The 21,363-nt window shown below is 35.4% G+C and overlaps 2 protein-coding genes across 8 annotated transcripts in view; one reads left to right on the top strand and one right to left on the bottom strand.

Annotated features, from left to right (window-relative positions):
* ptprna (protein tyrosine phosphatase receptor type Na) overlaps window positions 1-9,295 on the top strand; it is a 34,626-nt gene extending 25,331 nt beyond the window's left edge. For all 4 annotated transcript variants that reach the window (XM_048193378.1, XM_048193377.1, XM_048193380.1 and 1 more), the window contains 11 exons: window positions 405-614; window positions 2,138-2,350; window positions 2,761-2,908; window positions 3,306-3,379; window positions 3,875-3,952; window positions 4,175-4,294; window positions 4,376-4,542; window positions 6,739-6,792; window positions 6,899-6,963; window positions 7,050-7,123; window positions 8,490-9,295. In XM_048193378.1, the coding sequence (XP_048049335.1) occupies window positions 405-614; window positions 2,138-2,350; window positions 2,761-2,908; window positions 3,306-3,379; window positions 3,875-3,952; window positions 4,175-4,294; window positions 4,376-4,542; window positions 6,739-6,792; window positions 6,899-6,963; window positions 7,050-7,123; window positions 8,490-8,561 (1,275 nt within the window). In that variant the 3' untranslated portion in view covers window positions 8,562-9,295. The remainder of the gene's footprint in view (window positions 1-404; window positions 615-2,137; window positions 2,351-2,760; window positions 2,909-3,305; window positions 3,380-3,874; window positions 3,953-4,174; window positions 4,295-4,375; window positions 4,543-6,738; window positions 6,793-6,898; window positions 6,964-7,049; window positions 7,124-8,489) is intronic.
* A 351-nt stretch (window positions 9,296-9,646) lies between these two features.
* On the bottom strand, window positions 9,647-21,363 carry dnajb2 (DnaJ heat shock protein family (Hsp40) member B2). Of its 4 annotated transcripts, none has more exons than XR_007185257.1 (11): window positions 21,038-21,357; window positions 20,323-20,409; window positions 18,053-18,162; window positions 17,903-17,956; window positions 17,713-17,829; window positions 17,135-17,227; window positions 16,558-16,675; window positions 16,233-16,303; window positions 13,840-14,100; window positions 10,372-10,465; window positions 9,647-10,098 (listed from the first exon to the last, which is right to left on the bottom strand). XR_007185257.1 is itself a non-coding variant. In XM_048193383.1 (11 exons), exons 2-10 carry the CDS (start codon window positions 20,385-20,387, stop codon window positions 10,437-10,439), a joined length of 918 nt encoding a protein of 305 aa, XP_048049340.1. In that variant the 5' UTR covers window positions 20,388-20,409; window positions 21,038-21,357; the 3' UTR covers window positions 9,647-10,098; window positions 10,404-10,436. The 4 variants fall into 4 exon arrangements, 3 of the variants coding, with proteins under 3 accessions (XP_048049340.1, XP_048049341.1, XP_048049338.1); XM_048193383.1 differs by having other exon boundaries at window positions 10,404-10,465; XM_048193384.1 differs by having other exon boundaries at window positions 9,647-10,102; window positions 10,409-10,465.

Here is a 21,363-nt window from a genome sequence, read left to right as displayed (position 1 = left end):
TATGAAAGAGATCCCCTCAGAGTGATTGACCCCTCCATTGTGTGGGGGATTTCCTTAATTGTTTACTTGCTGGTAATTATTCAGCGGGGCGGGCGTGTCAGTGACTTTCTCTAATTATTTCAGGGTGGCACGTGGCTGTGCGTGTGTCTGGGTTGCCAGGGTAATTAGTAGTCGATGATGACATCCGACTTGTTTACACAAACAGAGAGAGAGACAAAAGAGGGGACGAGAGACACCGTTTTGTGCCAGAGAAACCACTTGAATGCTGCACCTTCCTCACTCTGTCTGAAATGGTTTTATTTTAATTTTCTTGCATGTGGTTTTTCTCTGCCTTCACTCTCTTTGCATTATGCTATCTCACGTTTCGTATATTTCTCTGTTTATTTCTCTCTCCCTCATTATAGAGGAGCGAGGGGCGTGGTTTGCCCCAGGCCACACGGGTAGGGGAGGGGTCGCGTGGTGTCATCCTGACAATGGTGGCCATGGCGTGTGTGGGCACGGTGTTGTTAGTCGCCCTGACGGTTGCCTGTCTCCGTCACCACGCCCGTCAGTTAGCCTCTGGCAAATTGGGTCTGGGACCAGAAGCCGGTGTGGAAACCCACTTTGATTACCAGGTAGCCCACACTGTTAAACACACACAAGCTTCAGTACAAATGCAGAGACACAATAAGATATTTGCTATATTATATATTTTTTCCAGGAAGGAAATGCAGTCAGAATGCATAAAATGTATTCAGAATGACTCAATAAGAAAAATACATCACACAGAAAAAAAAACAATATAATGGCACAAGGAATACTGCCATAAAACAGTACTATATTACAATTTCAAATAACTGTTTTCTATTTGAATATGTTTTAAAATAATAATTTATTTCTGTGATAGCAAAGCTGAATTTTCAGCATCATTACTCCAGTCTTCAGTGTCACATGATCCTTCAGAAATCATTCTAATATGCTGATTTGCTGTTCAAGAAACATTTATTATTATCAGTGTTGAAAACAGTTTTGCTGCTTAATATTTTTGTGGAAATCGTTATAATTAATTTTTTTTTTTAAGGATTCTTTATGTATACAGTTGACCAAAATCTCATATCACGATATTTAAGATAACAAAAATTTCAAGATAACAATATATTTCAAGATAACAATATATATATATATATATATATATATATATATATATATATCACAATATAGTCATTTTTTATTTAAATAAGGTTTTTATGACATCAATTTTCGGTACCATTGTAACTTCAAACACTGGAAATAAGAAATACTATATAAATTGTATAAAGTTATCAAATGTATATAAAAAAAACTGCATAGTCTTCACTGTGTAAATTAAATATACATTTATTCTTATTAAAGTTACAAAAGTGATTCAGTCAAGAGCAGTGAGAGATTTTATCTATTTTTTGTTGGTTGATCAACATTAATGACACAGGCGACAGCAGGTATATTTGGATGCCGTCACTTTAAGACCGACTGCATGGATTCAATATACTTGTTTATTTTCTTTCTCAACTGTTTACGTTCACATAAATGACTGTTCACTTGCAAAGACAGTCATTTTGACACATAAATATTAGTATTAACCTTTCAAGCCCAATTAGGTGACAAAAAGAACTCAGTTCAGTACTCACACGCTTTATAAGCAGTGGCTTCATGTGCACGCATCTCTCAGTTTCAAATCACTTGTTTTTAAACCGCAATGCTTAAAAACACATGCAAATGATTAGCTTTCAGCACAGTCATATGAGCGCAACTTCGATAAAGACGATAGTCCAAAATCTCTACTGGCTGACAAACTTCTACCGGTTAATCATGTCTACCGCTATATCTCCCACACCTATATAGAAGGATAAAACACTGTCTAATATCTTTTCCCCTTATATCAAGATGTTTAAAACATCAGTTTGAGACTATTAAGTGGCATTTTTAAGATGACTGCAGCAAACACTAATTCAGTGTAACTGGCATATAATCAGCATTGTAATTGCATTTAAATTCATTTGACATTGGCCTTGGCTATTAGTGATATTGGTAATTGTACAGTGATGATTATTGATCTAAAAATGTAATTTGAAATATTAATGGTCAGTCAGTAATGATAAGGTTTCCCTGCATCTCTCAGGAGCTGTGTCGCCAGCACATGGCAGCCAAGTCATCGTTCACCCGTCCAGAGGCAGGCGGTCGACGGGGGACCGACACATCTCGAGTCAGCAGTGTGTCGTCTCAGTTCAGCGATGGACCGCAGCACAGTCCCAGCTCTCACAGCAGCACACCGTCCTGGAGTGAAGAGCCTGCACAGTCCAACATGGACATCTCCACAGGACACATGATACTGGTACAGAGCCACACACAGGCGTGCTTTTACACATGAAAATTATAATTCAGACTTTACTTTGATGAGTTGTGTATCATATCTTTTTATATGCTATAAAAAGTGGTAAGAATCATACTCTAATTAACAGGAATTATTGCACTACAGCACGTAAAGTAAATAGGTTCCAGTGCCTGCTTGCACAAACCGAGTCCTTATTTAAACATGCACAAAATTGCAGTAAATTAAAGGTAAGAAGAAGAACTATTACAGGGTTTCCTGTGTTCATGTCTTATTTTAACTATATGGTCAGCTCTGAGGTTTAAGTTGTGTCCTGAACTCTAATCTGTGGTCTTTTTTATTAATTACATAGAAACAAACTAGCCTTTTATAAACAGACAGTGAAATACTTAAAGTCCATTTCTGGTGTTCAGGCATATATGGAGGACCATCTGAAGAATAAGGACCGTTTGCAGAAAGAGTGGGAGGCTCTGTGTTCGTACCAGGCTGAGCCGAGCTCCGTCTCTATCGCCCAGTGTGAAAGCAACATGGAGAAGAACCGCTATCCTGACTTTGTTCCCTGTAAGAGCAATGTGCCAACATTTATTTTAGTGATCTCATCCATATTACTGTACACTACTGTTCAAAAGTCAGTTAGATTTTGTTAAAAAGTAATTAATACTTTTATTCAGCAAGGACACATTAAATTGATCAAAAGTGACACTGAAGACTGAAAATGTTAAAATAAATTTTAATATACATATTCAAATAGAAAACAATTATTTTAAACTGTAATAATACTTCATAGTATTACTGTTTTACTGTATCTTTAATCAAATAAATGCAGTCCTGGTGAGTTCTGAACAGTAGTTTACACTGGTAAGAAAGGCATCAGATCATATAACAAATAATAGTTTACCAAAATTAGTTTTTATTTTTTTAATATTCAGTATGTTCAGTAAAAATAAATCTGTTTTAGATGACCATTCCAGAGTGAAACTAAAGGCAGAGGTCAACCCCTCCAAAGAGGACTACATAAATGCCAGCACTATAGTAAGAAACAATCATTTTTAGTCCACTAAATAATGATTATTTTTATATACATACATACATACATACATACATACATACAGTCAAACAAATGATTATTCAGACATTTTTGATATTTTTTACAAGTGGGTGCAGGACACTATAGTTCATTTATTTAAGTTAGGATAGCAAAATAAACTGTGACATATTATACCCAAAAATTCTTCATACAGTGGACTGCCAGTAAAATTGAAAAAAAATTTGGAACCAACAATTATTCAGACACTTTGACTTGACCATGTTTTGCTTAAGTGTTATCTGACATAATTAAACTATAGGGAATAAACTGTAATAATGAATGTCTGAATCAATTTTGGTTTGAACTGGAAGTATATATATATATATATATATATATTTTATTGGATAAGAAAATATTTGTAGCAAAACACATATTTCTAAAACATGTACATGTGAACATGTCACATGAAAGGTTCTTCATTTTTCTGTCTTTACCCATAGATTGATCATGATCCACGTTTACCTGCTTATATTGCAACTCAAGGCCCTTTACCTCACACTATTGCTGATTTCTGGCAGGTAAGTTGCACATGTTGAGAGTAAAGATGAAATTTTAAGATTTAGATATATATTAAATATTAAAATATATATATATTAATATTAGTAATTTATATTTGTGATAATCCTTTTCTAATACATTACTAAATGTCTGTAAATTAAATAATAGAAACATGGTAGTAAAATGCATTTAATATATACATTATTCTTTGCTTACTGACACTGATTTGATGCATATGCTAGATGGTATGGGAAAGTGGCTGTACTGTAATAGTGATGATGACCGCTTTAGTGGAGGATGGAGAAAAACAATGTGAACGTTACTGGCCTGATGAAGGATCATCTTTATACAACATCTATGAGGTGAGAAACATTAAGATTCACTGCCTTTATGAACCATGTGCTTTTAGTATTTTTAGTTTATTTTTTTCTTGTTTGTCTCAGGTGAATCTTGTGTCTGAACACATCTGGTGTAAAGACTTCTTGGTTCGTAGTTTCTACCTGAAGAACGTTCAGACTCAAGAGACCCGCACTCTGACCCAGTTTCACTTGCTGAGCTGGCCTGCGCAAGGCATTCCCACCTCCACACGCCCCCTGTTGGACTTCCGCAGGTACTGCCGCAACCGAACATCCACCTCATGCTTGCAATACTGCTGATAAATGAACTCGTATTGCGACAGGACTACAAAAGGTCACTCACACACACACATTCTCAAGGGAGATAACAGCTCCTCAAAAATATGACAAAAGATAATAGTGTGGAAATTATTTTCCGAGTAATACTGTCCAATAGCAACATCAGCAGAATAAGGTTCAGAGGGAGGCAGCATCCTTTTTACCTCCCTTGAGCTCAATATGTTCTCATAGAGAACAAAAAGATAAATTCACGTTTGCAACCAGTCTTAAAAGGTTAGTTCACCCAAAAATGAAAATAATGTCATTTATTACTCATCCTCATGTCGTTCCACACCCGTAAGACCTTCGTTAATGTTCAGAACACAAATTAAGATATTTTTGTTAAAATCTGATGACTCAGTGAGGCCTGCATAGGGAGCAATGACATTTCCTCTCTCAAGATCCATTAATGCACTAAAAACATATTTAAATCGGTTCATGTGAGTACAGTGGTTCAATATTAATATTATAAAACAACGAAAATATTTTTGGTGCGCAAAAAAAAAAAAAATAACGACTTATTTAGTGATGGCCGATTTCAAAACACTGCTTCAGGAAGCTTCGGAGCATAATGAATCAGCGTGTCGAATCATGATTCAGATCGCGTGTCAAACCGCTGAAATCACGTGACTTTGGCGCTCCGAACAGCGGATTCGACACGTTGATTCATTTATGCTCCGAAGCTTCCTGAAGCAGTGTTTTGAAATCAGCCATCACTATATAAGTTATTTTGGCACACTAAAAATATTCTCGTCGCTTTATAATATTAATATTGAACCACTGTACTCACATGAACTGATTTAAATATTTTTTTAGTACCTTTATGGATCTTGAGAGAGGAAATGTCATTGCTCCCTATGCAGGCCTCACGGAGCCATCGGATTTCAACAAAAATATCTCAATTTGTGTTCCGAAGATTAACGAAGGTCTTACGGGTGTGGAACGGCATGAGGGTGAGTAATAAATGACAGAATTTTCATTTTTGGGTGAACTAACCCTTTAAAATTGGTAAATGGTGGAAACTGATCAGGTCACATCCGAATTGAAATGTGAGTTTGATGACTTTTAGTGAGCGCACTGTTAAATTAAAGGTGCGCCTCTGTGCCTGTGACCATTTTTACTGAAGATTTGTTGACTACTAATAACAACAGCCAAAAAAACATCTAGTAACAAATAAATGTGCATTGTAACAATTTATAAGCAGCTCCTATTAGATAATGCATTAACAAACATTAACAATGAGCAATACATTTGTTAAAGTATGTATAAATCTTTAACATTAGTTAATAAAAATCAGCTTTTCATTCTTAGTTCCTGTTATCTCAGATTAAATAAAATGGTAACACTTTACAATAAGGTAAAATGTGTTCCACATACCTTCAACTCAGAAACTGTGTTAACGTCAAATACACTCAATTTCCATTAGACTAAAACACCCAAACAACACTAACACACACACACACACACACACACACACACACACACACACACACACACACACACACACACACACACACAAGTGTTTTATCCACATCTGTCACACTGAAAATACTTTCCCTACTGTTTTTCCTCACCCTAATATGAGGATCTGCTTCACACTTGGGATTCCCTAATTATCTTTGGATGTTTTCTTTACCTTGAAGCCCACTCACCCCCAAGTTCCTCTCCTTTGAATGCATTTTCACTTCGGATCTTCTCCGTTTGTGCTCGACACACTGCCACGGGCCCTGCTTTACCCCCGTCTTTCTCTCCTTCTTCCCGTCACTCTCTCTGTCTCTGATGGAGATCGGTAGGTCCCTGGACATAGCACACCTCCCAGTGTCATTTTTGTGATTTGCAGCTAGTAGTCTGGGTCCAGTTGCATAGTCACAAAAATGATCATTGGTAGGTGTGAGTGCAGCAGGAGTGAGGCTTGACGGATGCTCCATCTCCTCTCTCCCCCTTCCTTCCCCAGCATCACGCATCGTTTAATTCCTCGTTGTCGGCAGAATAATGAATTGTAGGGTTTGATAAATTGACAGTTATGCTCATTATGACATGCTCAGTTTTCAGTTTTCTGGCTTTTCTTCACCCCCACCCTTTCTATTCTTCTTTTTTGTGTTATGCATCTCTTTTTCTTTTCTTTTTTTCAGAAAAGTAAACAAGTGCTACAGAGGACGCTCATGCCCAATCATTGTGCACTGCAGGTAAACGGCTACAATGTGTGTCTCAGGCTCACAATATGGGCCTTTTTATTACCGTTTTCTCTGAAAATTAATGATTTAAATGAAAATGGTTTCCTGTTTCAAACAGTAATGGTACTGGCAGAACCGGCACCTACATTCTTATTGACATGGTACTTAACCGCATGGCCAAAGGTAAGCGCCTCATTACTCTATCTAGCCGTTTCATTTAAGTGCACCTTGTACGCGCTACATGCTCACAGGATGTTTGTCCGTTTTAGGCGTGAAGGAGATTGACATTGCTGCCACATTGGAGCATATTCGTGACCAGAGACCAAGTATGGTACGCACTAAGGTATGTATAAAGTGCTTTCCGATGATTTCAGCATGTGATTGTGCATGTTAGTATGGAAGCTTGTTTCAGCCACGCAATAAAAAAATAAATAAATATAATTGTGACAATTAGTAATTGTGACAACTTGCCTCACAATTCTGACTTTTTTCCTCGCAACTATGAGTTTATATCTCACAATTCAGACTTTTTTTCTTGTAATTTTGAGTTTATAGCTTGGAATTATTTGTTTATTGCAAATCTGAGTTTATAAACTCGCAATTCTGACTTTTGTTCTCGCAATTGCGAGTTCAAATATAAACTCAGAATTGCAAGATATAAACTCGCAATACTGACTTCTGGCAATTCAAACTTTATTTCTTGTAATTCCATGTTTATAAACTTGTTTTTCTAAGTTTATATCTAAACTTGAAATTGCAAGAAGAAAAGTCAGAATTGAGTTTATAAACGTGAAATTGCAAGAAATAAAGAGATGTAAACTCACAATACTGACTTTTTCTCGCAATTCTTTATTTCTCACAAACTAAAATTTCTGAATTTATAAACTAAAATTTCTGAATTTATAAACTCGCAATTGCAAGAAGTTGGAATTTGCAAAAATACACTCAGAATTGCAAGAAATAAACAGAATTGCGAGATGTAAAATCACAATACTTTTTTTCTCGCAATTGCGAGTTTAAATCTTGTAATTCTTTATTTCTTGCAATTCTGAGTTTATAAACTAAAATTTCTGAATTCATAAGATCGCAATTGCAAGAAGTTGGAATTTGCAAAAATAAAGTCAGAATTGCAAGATATAAACACTCAGAATTGCAAGAAATAAACAGAATTGCGAGATGTAAAATCACAATACTTTTTTTCTCGCAATTTCGAGTTTAAATCTTGCAATTCTTTATTTCTTGCAATTCTGAGTTTATAAACTCAAATTTCTGAATTTATAAGATCGCAATTGCGAGAAGAAAAAAAAAAGCCAGTATATCTAAACTCACAATTGCAAGAAGTCAGAATTGTGAGTTTATAGACTTGGAATTGTAAAAAAAAAAAAAAAAAAGTCAGAATTGCCAATTTACATCTTGCAGTTTTGATTTTTTTTTTTCTTTTCAGAATTTTAAGATATAAACTTGCAATTCTGACTGCAGTTCTTTATATCTCTCAATTCTGAGTTATATATAATTATATATAAGTTATATATAAACTTGCAGTTGCGATAAGAAAAGCCAAAATTGCGAGTTTAAAAACTCGAAATTGCAAGAAATAAACTTGCTTTTTTGAGAAAAATGTCAGAATTGTGAGATAGAAACTCGCAATTCCTTTTTTTATTTCAAAGCGTTATTGTATATTTACGCACTAAGCTTGACTGTTTCTTCAGGACCAGTTTGAGTTCGCCCTGACAGCTGTGGCAGAAGAGGTGAATGCCATTCTGAAAGCCCTTCCTCAGTGAGCCACGTCCCACTGTGTCCCTATTACATCCTTTCGACTTGTACTCACCTCTTTTCACGCACCTCACTCACTTTCAAAAGTCGGAAAATTAATAATGTCACACTATAAAAGACTATGAATGCTTTCTGTATGCTGGAAACACTGTACAGGGGCCAAATTCTTCAGTCCTAATTGAGTTTCAGGGAGAAACAATGGTTTTAAGAGACATCTACCTTCCAATTTAATTTAAAGTGACCTAATTTCTGAACATTGACAGTATAATGTCTTTTTTATAAATATATATACATATAATGTTTGATGTTGAAAATGCGGGGTCTTCACATTTTGTTGTTCTTAAATTGCTTTCTTTATCATGATATGGCCAAAAATGCAATTCATGTATTAAATGTAAAAAAGACAGAAGAACCCACCATGTCTCATGCAGTCAAACATGAGAACATATATGCACAGTCACGTCTGAACCCAAAAGTGGTTTGTTTCAGTGGAATGTACCTGAAAGGCACCTGTAATATCTTACAGTTCCTGTCAAATCACTCACAAACGTTTAGTGCTTTCACATCCTTAATGTCTAGTGCAGCCTTTACGTCATGTGATGATCACTGTAAATAATTCATGGAGAGCTCAGTTTGTCTTTTCCTGTAGCAAATGTTTAGAAAATTATCAAAAAAAGAGAGAGAAATATATGACTATAATTTTTAAATGGTTCTGAATTAAATGTGAATCTGTGTAGCAGCACTGCTTGATGTGTGTGGATTTTTCTTTCAATATGATCATGCAGACTGAACTCTGATATTTATTATATATATATATATATATATATTTGGTACCATTTTGAGTCAATAAAGGCACCAAAATGTCACATTTCACCTTAAATAAAAAAAAAATACTTGGTATGTCCGGGCAAATAAAACTATTAAACTATAAAAGTTATTTAAATTGTAATATTTCATAATATTACTGTTATTACTGTATTTTTGATTAAATAAATGCAGCCTGGGTGATAGTTCTTTTAAAAAAACATTTAAAAAATTGTACCGATCTCAACCGCTTGAACTGTAGTGTATAAAAAAACTACAGAATAATGGGTTATGAAATGCAGATATTTTAATTAAAACACAACATTTTTTTTGAATAAATAAACCTTTCATTAGTTATGAAGATTTTAAATTCTCAAATATAGCATTTCAAATGCAACTGTACATTCACTGCAGTTTTGAATCATTCATTATTAAAAATGCGAAAGAAATATTTTGTCCTTAAGACACTTAAATTTTTACATGAGCTCAAATATTCGATCAGTGCAGGCCATAAATATAATTTATATATAAAAAGTAATCCAGTATTCCCTCTCCAAGGCTCACGTTCATACACAAACACACATACATACTTAGCACGTACATTATTGACCTTTGTGTAGTGTTGCCTGGGATTTTTTTTTCCAAATAAAACTTTGAAAAGGGTCTGAGCAGCAGGTGAGCCAGGCAGAGAGAAAGACAGAGAAGCAGAAAGAGAGAGCAGAGGACCGGGAAATGCTTCACCTGTTAAGAGCAGACGGATGAAGGCAGTATTAGTGTTGCCTCACAGTCCCCTGTGATGTGTTTGGTGAATTAAAACAGCACAGATTAATGAAACTGAGACTAATAAAACAGGATTGTTTGCTAGTTTGAGTGTACTAACATTTTTATGCACAAATGAAACATGTAGAGTTCAATATTTTCCTGGAATACTGTATGATCTACAGCAGGAGAGTCTATACACAAATGCATGTCAATTAACTATAAGTGGGGAGAAGATCTAAAAACTATGCTTACAAAGCTGCAGAGACGTCTACACTACGTTTTACCTCGGGGGGGTAAGAGAGGGTCACAGCCACAGGTCAGCCTGTGAAGGCCTGGAAGTCGGACTCTGTAACGGCAGGGAGAATGAGTCAGGTAAAAAGCCCAGGAAAAACAAAAGCATAACCATAGTAAATGCAAATGAGGTTTACAAATGTAACGATGAATGTCCCGGTAAGGATAACAGTCCCACTGCATTACATGCTCAGCAAGAAAAATAAAAAGTATTCAACCTAATATAATGCATAAAACCCCTCAGCTGTAAAAATAGTTCTATTTTCAAAAATCTGATTTAAAGGCATAATAGTTGCTAATGTCCATTTATATCAGGTATACTAGAGAAAAAGCTGGATAAAAATTAGCAGTCCATCAAAAATACTTACAAATGAATTCTTATGAGCAGAACTGATTCATTACAGTTTATTGTTCTTTGTATTAGCAACAACATGTTAACAATGACTGAAACAGCATTTATTAACAATTTAAATGGCACTTTCTGAGCACTGAATATGTCCTCTGAATTAGGATACTTCTCTTCTGAGATCAAGTTGTCTCACATAACATTTTCAAATGTGAATAGCAGTTTTGTGTAAATAACTTTGTTCCCTCTTTGCAATTTACATTAATTGCATTTTCATTAATATTCACATAGCATCACATTCAAACTTTTTGTGCTTTGTTTAGTGTTCATTTATTGATTGTTCATTTTATATCACAAAGCTGATAGTCATTATGAAACAAAAGTGTAATGTGCTTCTTTGGCTAACTTATAAACACAAACTGGCATGTGAAATAAAGCATTGGCAACATTAGCCAAGCATTTGAATTCTAACACACACAAAAAAAGGCACAAACAACATATCAATACTGAATATTTCTGATGCTTATAAAACTAACGAAGAGAGTCATTGTCAAGTCAGTTATTTGGCACATTCAGATAAACTGAGATCATTTTGGATTTACATTCCCTTACATGTCTGACTATCCAAGTCGTTGTGTCGCATTAGGAGTGCTAATTACTAAACGTTAGCCCTCAGAGGCAGATTATCTTTAAGTCTTTGTGCAAAATTTCCTCATTTACAAAAATGTCATCTTCACATTCAACAGGTACCTCTGAAAGAATGACAAATGCACCGTAAAAATCAGAAAGCATCCAGACGAGAATCAGAGAATCTCCTTTCTAGAAGGAATGATAGCAAACACTGATGAAATGGAGCACTTCACTGCTGGAAGAATAAATGGAACGTTCATTGGGAATGGGATGCCAACTAATCAGCAAGATAGATAAAATGCTCTGTAAAAATACTCAGAAAAGCTATTCAATTTGTTCAATTGACTCCAGGACCACACAGTGTCCACAACAATATTCGAAGGTCTTTTATAGTTTTTCAGAATTTACTTTTTAAAGGGTTAGTTCACTCAAAAATGAAATTTCTGTCATTAATTACTCACCCTCATGTCATTTCAAACCTGTAAGACCTTCATTCATCTTCGGAACACAAATTAAGGTATTTTCATGAAATCCGAGTTTTTTTATCCTCCATTGAAAGTAATGAAATGACCACATTCAAGGTCCAGAAAAGTAGTAAAAACATGGTTAAAATTCATTGTGAGTACAGTAGTTCAACCTTAATATTATAAAGCGACGAGAAAAATGTTGTGCAAAAACAAAACAAAAATAAGGACTTTATTCAACAAATTCGTCTCTCACCATCTCTCCTCTGCTACGCTATTTTCATTGCAGCTTTCAGGTTCTACGTCCAAACAGCGGCTAGGTATTGGCCGATGCCTTTTCACATGAGCAGCACGAGGCATCTGTGTGATGCTGACGCAGGAGCCAGCCAATAATGAGCCGGCGTTCGGACGTAACCATGGAAATGCAGCACTGTGCCAAATGCTTAACAGACTGACAAAATTGTTGAAGTAGTTATTTTTGTTTTGTTTTTGAGCACAAAAATGATTCTCGTTGCTTCATAACATTAAGGTTGAATCACTGAAGTCACAAGGACTATTTTAACAATGTCTTTAGTACTTTTCTGGACCTTGAATGTGGTAATTTCATTACTTTCAATGGAGGATAAAAAAAAACTTCTAGGATTTCATCAAAAATATCTTAATTTGTGTTCTGAAGATGCTTCTTACAGGTTTGGAACATCATGAGGCTGAGTAATTAAGGACAGAAATTTCGTTTTTGGGTGAACTAACCCTTTAAAGGATTAAGGATTTTTTTTTTTTACTCACAATTTTTATCCAATAAAGTATTTTAGAGCTTGGCAAAATGGCATATTCATTATAAAAATGCCCATGGAGTTATTACATTTTATGGTAACACTTTACAATAACATTTCATTTGACTACATTCGTTAAGATTAACTAAGATTAATAAATGCTGTAGAAGAGTTGTGCATCTATCTCAACATATACTAATACATTTGTAAGGTCAAACACTGTATCTGTTAACATTAGTTAATGCACAGTGAACTAACATGACAATGAACACTTATTAACTAAAAATATATTGCTCATTATTAGTTCACGTTAGTTAATGCATTGACTATCGTTAACAAATGAGGCATTATTGTAAAGTGTTGCCGACTATATTCATTTACATGACTTTTTTCAGGTCTAGAAATGACACTTTTTGTGATTTCAGCCATTATGCTAACTTTCACAATTTTGCTAACTTTTGCCAACCATATGCCTGCTCTCCTATATCCCAAAATCGCACCCTGCTAAGACATGTCAGACAACCTGATGCCAGCAATCCAAACGATTCACAGGCAGAGAGTGTTTCTGACTGAATATTTTAACTGTTTACACAGTCAAGGCTGGCAAATGATATCCCAAGACACCTATTTCAGTGATATCTGTCAGGCATCAGTGGCATTCTAAAATATTGCACACAGTACCTTCAAACTTCCTAAAAATGTCCTGTCTTTGTGGAGTATAAACACATTTTGGCACCTGTTATTCATTCCTCAAGGCAAGAAAATACACATTCAACACAGTCATTTTTGTGCATTGCCATAAGCCCTGCCACAAAAGACAAAACTGTAAGTTAAAGCACAGTCCAAAACTTCAGGAAGGATTAAAAAAAAAAAAAACTACCATAGAGAGAACATAAGGTTAACACTGCTACTTTCACACACAAGCATGATTATTCTCCACTGTCTTACTAACAGACCACACACTGACACTTCCTCTTCTTTTTTACCACATTAGTCCCATTGGCCGCCATTTTATCACTCACTTTATCCTGTACAACACTCTCTGGATGCAAACTTTCTGAATCCCTAGCTAGACCCTGTTCTGTTAGTCTACTTTCTGGAGACGAGGGGGTGCTTTGGTCTGAATCATCCGTCACATCACTCTCATATTTCTTTATTTGAATGGCTCCCTTCCTATTCCCGTCACCTGGTTGCTTCCCCCTCCCTCCCCCAGCACCTGAGATCACGTCCTCTGCCCGCTGCTGGGCCTCCATCTCCGACAAGCTGTAGGCCAGCGCCATCTGGAGGTCTTCGTCTTCCTCGTCTTCACTAGCATCGGGGCAGTGGTAGAACGGGGCGGCGCTGTAGGATCGTAAGGCGGGGTTTGGAGAGCTGTTGTTGGGGGGGTGGAGCAGTGGCTGTTGGGATTGTCTGGGAGGCTGACTGGACTGCTCTCTACGACTCAGTTCCAGAGCTAAAGCCATCTCATCCTCCACACCTGGACACACAAACACAGCTGGATGTCAGATCACTTCTACAACAACTCCTCAACATGGAAATTAGAATTTTATATATATGGAAAAACAAGAATAAATGTGAGAAAAAAAAAGAAAAAAAAAGGAGTTTGCTAAATCTACCTGAAAGCCTAAGCTGATGTTTTGAGCCTATATTTGTGAAAATATACAGAAAAAGTGTTTTATTATACTTTTAATTATTTATCTGTCTCCAATAAAGTAATGTGACTCCATTAAAGTTTTAAATTAAATTAAATTAAATTAAATGTTCTGGTATGGCTGTGAGACTCAAATCATGAATCATGATAATAACTAAATTAGAGGTTTAGTGTTACTTGAGACGGTTTTTACCACTAAAACAGGAAGTGAGGGACTAAACATAAATAGTTCAACATGCAATCTACAGTGACGAGTGGATGAATATTAATACAATTCCTTAGTTTTCACTGTAAAAAAGGGAAAAATCCTTACAATTATTAATGCAAGATGAAGTTATTTAATAGACTAAATATAAAGTAAACAAAGGATAAAGACGTACTGAAAATGATACAGCACCAGAGTGCAAGAGAGCTAAGAACATCTCCAAAATATAAAGAATAATATATATATATATATATATATATATATATATATATATATATATATATATATATATATATATATATATATATACAGTCCAAAAGTTTGGAGCCACTAAGATTTTTAATGTTTTTAAAAGAAGTTTCGTCTGCTCACCAAGGCTACATTTATTTAATTAAAAATACAGTAAAAAACAGTAATATTGTAAAATATTATTACAATTTAAAATAACTGTGTACTATTTAAATATATTTCACAAAGTAATTTATTCCTGTGATGGCAAAGCTGAATTTTCAGCATCGTTACTCCAGTCTTCAGTGTCACATGATCCTTCAGAAATCATTCTAATATGCTGATCTGCTGCTCAAGAAACATTTAATGTGTACAATTGTACAAAATATTTGTGTACAATATTTTTTTTTTCAGGATTATTTGATGAATAGAAAGTTCAAAAGAACAGTGTTTATCTGAAATCTAATCTTTTGTAACATTATAAATGTCTTTACTGCCACTTTTGATTGATTTAATGCATACTTGCTGAATAAAAGTATTCATTTCTTTAATTTCTTTTCAAAAAAATAAAAATAAAAATTCTTACTGACCCCAAACTTTTGAACGGTAGTGTATAATGCTACAGAAGCTTTGTATTTCAGATAAATGCTGTTCTTTTGAACTTTCTATTCATCAAGGAATCCTGAAAAAAAAGTACACAACTGTTTTCAACATTGAAAATAATCATAAATGTTTATTGAGCAGCAAATCAGCATATTAGAATGATTTCTGAAGGATCATGTGACACTGAAGACTGGAGTAACGATGCTGAAAATTCAGCTTTGCATCACAGGAATAAATTACTTTGTCAAATATATTTAAATAGTACACAGTTATTTTAAATTGTAATAATATTTCACAATATTACTGTTTTTTACTGTATTTTTAATTAAATAAATGTAGCCTTGGTGAGCAGACGAAACTTCTTTTAAAAACATTAAAAATCTTAGTGGTTCCAAACTTTTGGACTGTACTGTACTGTGTATATATATATATATATATATATATATATATATATATATATATATATATATATATATATATATATATATATATATATATATATAATATTATATATATTGTATATATATTTATATATACATACACGTATAAGAATATTATATATATTGTATATATATTTATATATACACACACATATGCACCACTGTTTTCCAAAATATATGCTAGTTTTCCACTTTTATATCTAGACCAAATGGTTATAACATTACATTTACACTGTACACAAACACTGCCATTAAAATGTTTGAGGTCTGTAAGATTAAAACATAACCCTAAATTACTGACCCTAAATGTTTTAATGGTAGATTATGTGTATTAGGATTGCAAAAGCATCTACTTTCCCAGGCAGATTTATCCTGAGTCTGCAAGCTGATAAGATAAATTTTTACATGCACATTTAGTATAGAGCTTGCCTTTTGGCTCAGCCCAATATTATTATTAAATGATAGCAAAAAAAATGAATTACCATTGATGAGGACAGTTTTCAGGACCCCATCCTCCTCAACCTCTGTTCTCTCCTGGCCATTTTCTCTGACCCTGAGGGAAGAAATGCAATGTTTATCAAAAAAATATAAATATAAACAGTAAGTCCTTCACATTATGGCAACGTATAAATCCTCTTTTACTATTCTACCTGAATTGCATTTAAATTAGTAATTTAGTCAAAAACAGTCTTTTTCTGTCATACATCACTGATTTCAAATAAAGACAGTGTATTACAGTGTTAAGTTGTATCGCATATGGAACAAGGGTAAATGCAGACAAAATCAGTATAAAGAGAAGCAACTGACTTTTTTGTGGTGACGCGTTTTCCATTGACAATGCGGGTGGAAGTAGAAACAGACTTGAAGTTTGCCCCTCCCATGCTGCCCATCCCACCCAGTGAAGAAGAGAAGGAGGTAAAGTCAGCTGTTGATAGAAAAAAAAATGCAGAAAATATAATACTCATAAAGCATTTGCCATATCAACAACATGCCATAATCCAAATCTACAACAAAAATAGTTTTTCACCAAATTGCCATCAATGTTATCAAAACATATTCAGCAAAGTTCACCTAAATGAAAGGGATAGTTCATTCAAAAATGAAAATTCTGTCATCATTTACGGGACGACCCGTACTATGGAAGTCAATGGGGTCCATCATCAACTGTTTGGTTACTAACATTCATCAAAATATCTTCTTTTGTGTTCAGCAGAAGAAAGAAATTCATACAGATTTGGAACAACTTGAGGGTGAGTAAATCATTTTTGGGTGAACTATCCCTTTAATTGACTTGACTTCTTCCCTTTAATTATTAATCTTTGAGACTGACCACATATGCAATAATTACATACAAAAAGAGCACGAAATGAGTTTTAAAACCAACCATTTGCTGAGGGGAAGGAGAAGAAGCGACTGGGCCCAAGCCTGGAGGAGGAGCTGTGAAACCCACTGTGCATTCCACCAAACGGGAAATCATCTAGTGGGAAAGTGTAGAAAAATGCAAGAGGGCTAAGAAGGGTAAGGTAAGGGAGAATCAGATGAGTCTGTGAGGCAGTGGTTCTCAACCTTTTTGACTCTAACACCGTAGAAGGTGGAAGGCCCCTCTTTGTCTTAGAATATATTCGAAGGACCTCCAATATAAGTTGATACTTCTATCAGATAATCAGTAATTAAAACAAATAGACTCAAAAGTATAATGCAAGTTTATTGTTGGACATCTTTATATTTAGATTTTAGCATTAAAATAACTAAATCTAAATAATTTTACAACATTTTGGGGGCCCCCTGGAAGTTTTCTGAGACCCCCTGGATGGATTCTGATTGGCTGTCAACGTATTTATCATTCATCAACTGGACAAAATTGTCTGAAAGTGATTTCAACAATATGTTTCTCTGTGCCATTATTGTTAAAGTTGTGGTGTGGACTTGGTGTGAACGGGCCTTAACTCCCTGAGAACCCACCAAAGAAGTCAGCGAAGGGGTCCTGCCCGCCGAAGAACTCTCGAAACACCTCATCTGGGCTGCGAAATGTGAAGGTGAATCCTGGGAAGTCGTCAGGAAATGAAGAACCACCAGAGCCTATAAAACAGAAGACCTCACATCAGCACATGTAACAATAAGACAGCATCAAGCAGTGTAAAGTTCTCCTCACCTGAGCTTGGCACGTCCGATCTCCCGTATCTGTCGTACGCATCTCGTTTGCTTGCTTGGAAATGAGGAAAAACAACAGTGAAATGTAACACCCTAAGTAACCTAACCCCTTAACCATTAAGCTGTAGAGTTAAAATTTCCAGTGTCCTACTGTCTGAAAGAACTTCATAGGCCTCTGCTATCTCCTTGAATTTTTTCTCCGCCTCCTCCTTGTTGTCGGGGTTTTTGTCGGGGTGCCATCGCAGTGCAAGTTTCCTGTAACTGTATACACACACATAAATAAACAGTTAAGTAAACTTAGCTTGACTGGCATCTCAAGATTGTGCTGAAGTGACATATAGGTTCAGACGCCATTCACATACGACACATTCTGGCATCTGCTGTTTTGTTTTTCTACATAAACATGCATTAGATTGACATATATGCGATTCATATTTGTTTTTTAGCATCTTGCACCAAAAATTCCACATTTCGTTGAACTAATGTAAGTTAAAAAAAAACAGTTTAAAGCTTTTAAAATGTCCTGTATGAATAGCTCCTTTTACAATTCAGGCATATCAGCTTGAGCAGTGTACTTCATTTGAAGGAAAATCAAAAAACACTTTAATTAGTCCAATTAGTGGCAAAACTAAATCCATTAGCCATTCTGTTAGTGTGGCTTTACTAAAGATATTAGCATACGTCAAATAGCTGGAGTAACTGACCACAGAGAACAGGCAGAATAAGATGTCATGACATTAGTCAAGTCAAGTCAAGTCAAATTTATTTATATAGCGCTTTTACAATTGGTAATTGTTTCAAAGCAGCTTTACATATTAGAAGCACAGAAAAAAGGGAAGTGGTTAAAAATGAGCTGTACAAACAAGCGTGGTAATATGTAACATATACAAGATGGTGCTACATTAAGCCAATGTTGGCTGACTCCCAGGGGTGGAAAAAACCCCCTAGGAGAAAAACCCAGCGTGCTAACACTGGGAAAAAAGTCCTAGGAGGGAAAAAAACCCTTGGAAGATATATATAATATATGTAAATGGATATGGAGATCAAAATCTGGATATGGAGATCAAAAAAGGGTTAGTTCACCCAAAAATGAAAATTCTGTCATTTATTACTCACCCTCATGTCGTTCCACACCCGTAAGACCTTCGTTCATCTTCAGAACACAAATTAAGATATTTTTGTTGAAATCTGATGGCTCCGTGAGGCCAGCATAGGGAGCAATGACATTTCCTCTCTCAAGATCCATTAATGTACTAAAAACATATTTATATCAGTTCATGTGAGTACAGTGGTTCAATATTAATATTATAAAGCGACGAGAATATTTTTGGTGCGCCAAAAAACAAAACAAAATAATGACTTATTTAGTGATGGCTGATTTCAAAACACTGCTTCAGGAAGATTCAGAGCATAATGAATCAGCGTATCGAATCATGATTCGGATCGCGTGTCAAACTGCCAAACGGCTGAAATCACGTGACTTTGGCGCTCCGAACAGCTGATTCGATACGCTGATTCATTTATGATCCGAAGCCTCCTGAAGCAGTGTTTTGAAATCGGCCATCACTATATAAGTGGTTTTTTTTTGTGTTTTTTTTTGGCGCACCAAAAATATTCTTGTTGCTTTATAATATTAATATTGAACCAATGTACTCACATGAACTGATTTAGATGTGTTTTTAGTACATTAATGGGTCTTGAGAGAGGAAATGTCATTGCTCCCTATGGAGGCCTCACTGAGCAATCGGATTTCATCAAAAATATCTTAATTTGTGTTCCGAAGATTAACGAAGGTCTTACGGGTGTGGAACGGCATGAGGGTGAGTAATAAATGACAGATTTTTCATTTTTGGGTGAACTAACCCTTTAAGTTGTTTATGAACTTCTTATGGATGTAATTTATTCAAAACTACCAATCAAAATTTTGGGGTCATTTAGATTTTTTAAACTTTCTATTCATCAGCAAAAGAATATTAAGAAACCAACTGAGACCAAATCAGCATATTAGAATGATTTCTAAAGGATCATGTGACACTGAAGACTGGAGTAATGATACTGAAAAGTCTGCTTTGCCATCACAGGAATAAGTTACACTAAACTATATTCAAATTAGAAAACAGTTAATAAAATTATAATCATATTTCACAATATTACTGTTTACAACATTACAATTTAGATCAAATAAATACAGACTTGCTGCGCATAAGACTTTCAAAAACATTAAAAATCTAACCAACCCCAAACTTTTGAATGGTAGAGCACTGTTGATGGATACTTTATATAGTTAAACAGTAAGTCTCAAAACATTCAAATCTTCACTTGCATCTGTTAAGAGACAAATTTAGTAACATAAAATAGCAACAATGCCAAAGGCCAACCCATACTGCAAGCTACTGATAAGTGAAGGCAGTTTTAACTTACGCTTTCTTGATGTCATCTGGAGAAGCATTTCGTGACACTCCCAGAACATCATAGTAATCCACCATTGCGGCCTTCAGTGTAGTGCACCTGTTATTCAAACAGTAATGGCATTATAATTCACCAGAATGTGTCAAGAAGTGTTTCTGAAAGTCTGCAGGTCAGTTACAGTCATGTTCACACAATTAGCCATCTGTGATCATTCAAATCAAATGCCATGACAACTTGTGTTTTTAACACAGCAATGTATATTGATTTGTTTAGCCATAATTTTAATGCATCACATAATTGTTAAGGTTTTATTTTAACAATTTTAAAATTCTAAGAACTGGCAGAAGTTTTATGAGGTTTTCTACTGGACTTTTTATTTTATTTTTTAGCTCGTATTCAAATGCATTGTTATGAATGACAACAGATCAGCTGCTGAAGATGCCAGTTTATCACAGACTGCTGGACTTGGATTAATTGACTGAATATAGACTGGCATTCCCCTGGACTCTGGCCTGCCCATGTCTGGAACTCTCTGGAAACCGGACACAATGTGATGTTATTTCAAGCCCAAAGTTAAAAAGCGATTTGTGTGGGTGGGCCATATGGCCACTGACAGCTGGTGCTGCTGAAACACGCGTTATCATCACAGTCACTCACAACTTCATACAAATACAGCATTTTAGAGACCCTGAAATCCCTATGGCCGCCCTATTAGAGCAACTTTTACCTTTTTTAGAAGTATATCCAGCCAGGAGGAGCCGTGCTTCTGTAAACAGGACTGAGATATTTCGGTGAAGCCTCGGGAGCGACAATTCGTTCCGACTCCCAAGACGCTGATAACAGGAACTGACGCTGCTTTACCGTGCGCTTGAATTCCGTCAGAATCACCCATTTACCGTTGGCACGCCGAGCTTCATTACTTCAGCGTGTGTAACCGATACCCAACTTATATCTGTGTCTGTCCTTCGCCCTCTGCTGCGAATGCGGTGCGTCACGATCAGCTGAGCTGCAGTCGAAAACACAGTGCGCCGTCTCTAGAACATGCCAGTGTTT

This window comes from Megalobrama amblycephala, linkage group LG6 (assembly GCF_018812025.1).
Source record: "Megalobrama amblycephala isolate DHTTF-2021 linkage group LG6, ASM1881202v1, whole genome shotgun sequence".
Lineage (NCBI taxonomy): Eukaryota > Metazoa > Chordata > Actinopteri > Cypriniformes > Xenocyprididae > Megalobrama > Megalobrama amblycephala.
Note: the sequence above shows the minus strand (reverse complement) of the source record. Positions and strands in the feature narration are given on the sequence as shown.